The sequence below is a fragment of the Acanthisitta chloris genome, unplaced genomic scaffold (assembly GCF_000695815.1).
Source record: "Acanthisitta chloris isolate BGI_N310 unplaced genomic scaffold, ASM69581v1 scaffold42060, whole genome shotgun sequence".
Taxonomy (NCBI): domain Eukaryota; kingdom Metazoa; phylum Chordata; class Aves; order Passeriformes; family Acanthisittidae; genus Acanthisitta; species Acanthisitta chloris.
This window is the reverse complement of record NW_008651911.1, coordinates 1-3642: the sequence shown is the minus strand read 5'-3', so window position 1 is coordinate 3642 and position 3642 is coordinate 1. Positions and strand designations below refer to the sequence as shown.

Genomic DNA, 3642 nt, shown 5'->3' with positions numbered 1-3642 from the left:
CTTTTCCAACCTGGTTGATTCTGAGATTTTATGATCACTGCTGTGAGTGCAGTGCATCTAACACCCCCAGTGCTGACTGACTCGTCTCGTTGCAGATTGAGATGGCCCAGAAGCTGCTGAACTCAGACCTGGCTGAGCTCATCAACAAGATGAAACTGGCCCAGCAGTACGTCATGACCAGCCTGCAGCAGGAGTACAAGAAGCAGATGCTGACGGCTGCTCACGCCCTGGCTGTGGATGCCAAAAATTTGCTGGATGTTATCGATCAAGCCAGACTGAAAATCAGCCAGTCCAGACCACACTAAGCACTGAGGGAAGAGTTCCATCAGTCTCAGAATTCTGCTTGCGACAGGATGTTCCTTCACCTTCCACCAGCAGTGAGGATTAACCCAGTGCAGTCCTGGCTTTCCAGCGCCTCTTGCTTCAGCAGACCTGACTGACCACGGCTGGTTCTCTCATTACAACAGTTTAACTACGTTTTTACCATAAGGCCAAGCTGGTCTGGGATTCAGAGAGTGGCATTCTCACCAGATGAAGTTTGTACAGAAGTCCTGGGGAGCTCACGGCCGCGGGGCACAGTGCGGTCGACACCGTCGCACGGGACACACTTGGCCTGGAGCTGCCACAGGGCCACGGAGCCACAACTGTTGGAGCAGCAGATGGGAGAAAGATATTGTGAAGTGAAGAATTCGGGGAAACCTCAGGGCTGAGAATTCTTGCCCACAGTATATGAACTATCCAGACTGGAATTTTTTTTTATTAGAACACTTACGTCGCAATATGCTAATCACGATTTACAGAGAAAGAATAAAAAGCTATATTTTCAAGACTTCAGTCATTTCAAGACAGACTAAAGCCCTCTTCATCTTCCTGCCTTTTACTTTTATGTGACTGTGTGAAGCATTTGTTTGGAACTAGCTGTAGGACACAACTGAACACTCGTCTTTTTCACCAGGATAACGTGCCAGTTCTTTTGTAGCAATGTTGTTTTCCTTGGAAGTGAAAATGCTGCTTTGTACCAGAGCAATTCAGAGCTGCATTTAGAGGAGTTCTGTAACCATTCATGTCCCCCATTTTTATATAATTTATAAAGACAGATTAAAGCCATGATGACTATTTTAAACCCACTGTAGTTAACTAACCCATCCTTTTGTCTATCTTGCCTGGGAGGAGTTACAGTAGAGCAGTGTAATTAGATTTTCCTTGGTTTTCCAGTTATGCCATCTGTTCTGTTAAAATAAAAAAAAAACCACACTCCCTTTTTGCTGTTGAGGGATATAAATTATTCTCAGGAAGAATATAATGAACTGTACAGTTACTTTGACCTATTAAAAAGGTGTTACCAGTGAAATTCTGACTGTATTATTTTGTGTGCGTGCACTGCAGAACAAATCACTGAGAATTTTCTCTGCTTGGAATTTTACCTCCACCCTAATCCACAAGTTTTTAAGGTGATTCTCCCCCTCTGCTCTCGTGAGACCCCACCTGGAGTACTGTGCACAATTCTGGTGTCCCCAACACCAGGACATGGAACTGTTGGAGCAAGACCAGAGGAGATCACAAAGTTTGTAAGGACTGGAGCATCTCCCCTATGAAGACAGAACTGAGGGAGTTGGGGCTGTTCAGCCTGGAGAAGGTTGTGTGGGGACCTGATAGGAACCTTCCAGGATCTGAAGGGGCTCCAGGGAAGCTGGGGAGGGACTCTTGGTTAGGAACTGTAATGACAGGATAAGGAGAAATGGGTATAAACTGAAAGAGGGGAAAGTTAAGTGTTATGTTAGGAAGAAATTTTTCCTGAGGGTGGTGAGACACTGGCACAGGTTGCCCAGGGAGGCTGTGGCTGCCCCAACCCTGTCAGTGTTCACAGCCAGGTTGGATAAAGCCTTGAGTAACCTGCTCTGGTGGGAGCTGTCCCTGCCCAGGGCAGGGGTTAGGACTGGATGATCTGTAAGGTCCATTCCAACCCCGTAACATGCTATGAACTCACTTATCCAGCACTGGAGGAGCAACACTAAGCACTCAGGAAGGACATCCAAGATTTAAGGAGTCTTCTGAGAAAGCAGTTTCTCCCCCAGCTGAGGAGCACAGACCATCAGTGTTACCACCTCTGGGACTTGTAATTACTTCAAAAATTCTTTAGTTTTCCTAGGGAAGGTTTCTTTAAAAAGCAGTGAGGGATGCAGCAGTTGAGGGGTTTGCAGGAGCTATTTATTTTGGCAGCTCAGTAAGCAGCATGGGCTTGCACAGACTGCATTCCTCCATGGGTGCCTTTCAGAAAAATGAGCTCGTTTTGTGGGAAGATGGGACGGTTCAAGGTGCACCAATTTGTGCTCTAGATGTGGAACAACTTCTGGAATCCTTACACTTTGCTAACAGGTTTCATTTGAGACTTTACAATAAACAAGACAGCACTCACTTTGGTCCAGTTACTCTGGAAAAAGTCCCTAAGTTATTGTAGAACTTCTTCCTGTGACTCCTTCCATTGACAGTCTCCCTCACCCACCCTTCAAAGCAGTTTGCAAAGCTGCTCCTTTTCTCTGGAAAAGCAAATTATCTTACACAACCTGCTCCTTTTCTCTGGAAAAGCAAATTATTTTATACAACCCGGGATGGGTATGTAAGCTCTGTGAGGCTCTGCCTGCTGTGAGATTACACAGGTTCTATCCTGGCTTCACCTGGGAATTGCACCTGATCCTGCTGTGCACTGGTTCCACTACTGGTGGGAGATGGGAACTAACCAGAGATGTTACAGCACAAGAGGCTGCAGCTCCAACCAAATCTCAGCACTTTGGCTATCACGACACATCCTGTAGCCCCAAACTGCTACCACATCCCATGCTGCCTGGGATTACATTCCCACCTCTGTCCATAGGCTGTGGATGCAGTTAGGAGCCTTCCCTGACCCTGTCTCTGTGAAGTACAGACTGACAAGGGAAGTTGTAAGGCCCAGATGAACACAGGACAGCAGTTTGGGGACCTGCAGGTAACCTGGTGATCCTCCACCCACTCCCTTCACATTCATCCACGTAAGAAACACCAGTAAAGCAGATGTTCTTTATTATGGACAGGTACAAAACTAATTAGTCAAAAAGACCAAAGCCCATGTCATCATCAGATTCCTCTGATTCTTCTTTCTTTTCCTCTTCTTTCTTCTCCTCAGCTAGAAAAAGAAAAAGCAATTAGAGTTGGCTTTTTTACTATTTATCAGCTTGGGAAAATCACATGATATAAAAGATTTCACAGAGACCTGTGCAGTCCCAACAAGCAAAGCTAACAGCCCAGTGAGATTATCTTTGTGCTACTAGCCAAGTGGTTTTGTGCCTTCAATATTAATTTCTACCAAATCTGGAAAACTCCAGGGGAGATCCTGACGACACACAGGAAGATCTGCCTCAATTCTGAGGGAACACTCATCCCATGCACTGACTCAAGGCGCAGCACCAGCCTTCCCGAAGGGGAGGGAGCTTTGTCGCGCTGGCACACGTGCTATGGAGCACCAACCACGTTACAACGCGAGGGAAGCGCCACGCTGCCTCTCAGCGGGCAACGAACAGCGCCTTATCCAGATACTTATCCAGCTGGAGCTCCCCGGGAGCGCTCAGGGCCAGGCCGGAGGGGTTTGGAGGGGTTTGGAGGAGCCTG

The 3642-nt window shown here is 47.0% G+C and overlaps 1 protein-coding gene across 1 annotated transcript in view; it reads left to right on the top strand.

Moving 5' to 3' along the window:
• LOC103802470 (focal adhesion kinase 1-like) overlaps window positions 1-1351 on the top strand; it is a gene marked incomplete at its 5' end in the record, with an annotated part of 11026 nt that extends 9675 nt beyond the window's left edge. The window contains one exon of the mRNA XM_009074953.1: window positions 96-1351. Within this exon, the coding sequence (XP_009073201.1) occupies window positions 96-305 (210 nt within the window). The remainder of the gene's footprint in view (window positions 1-95) is intronic.
• Window positions 1352-3642: the final 2291 nt, after the last annotated feature.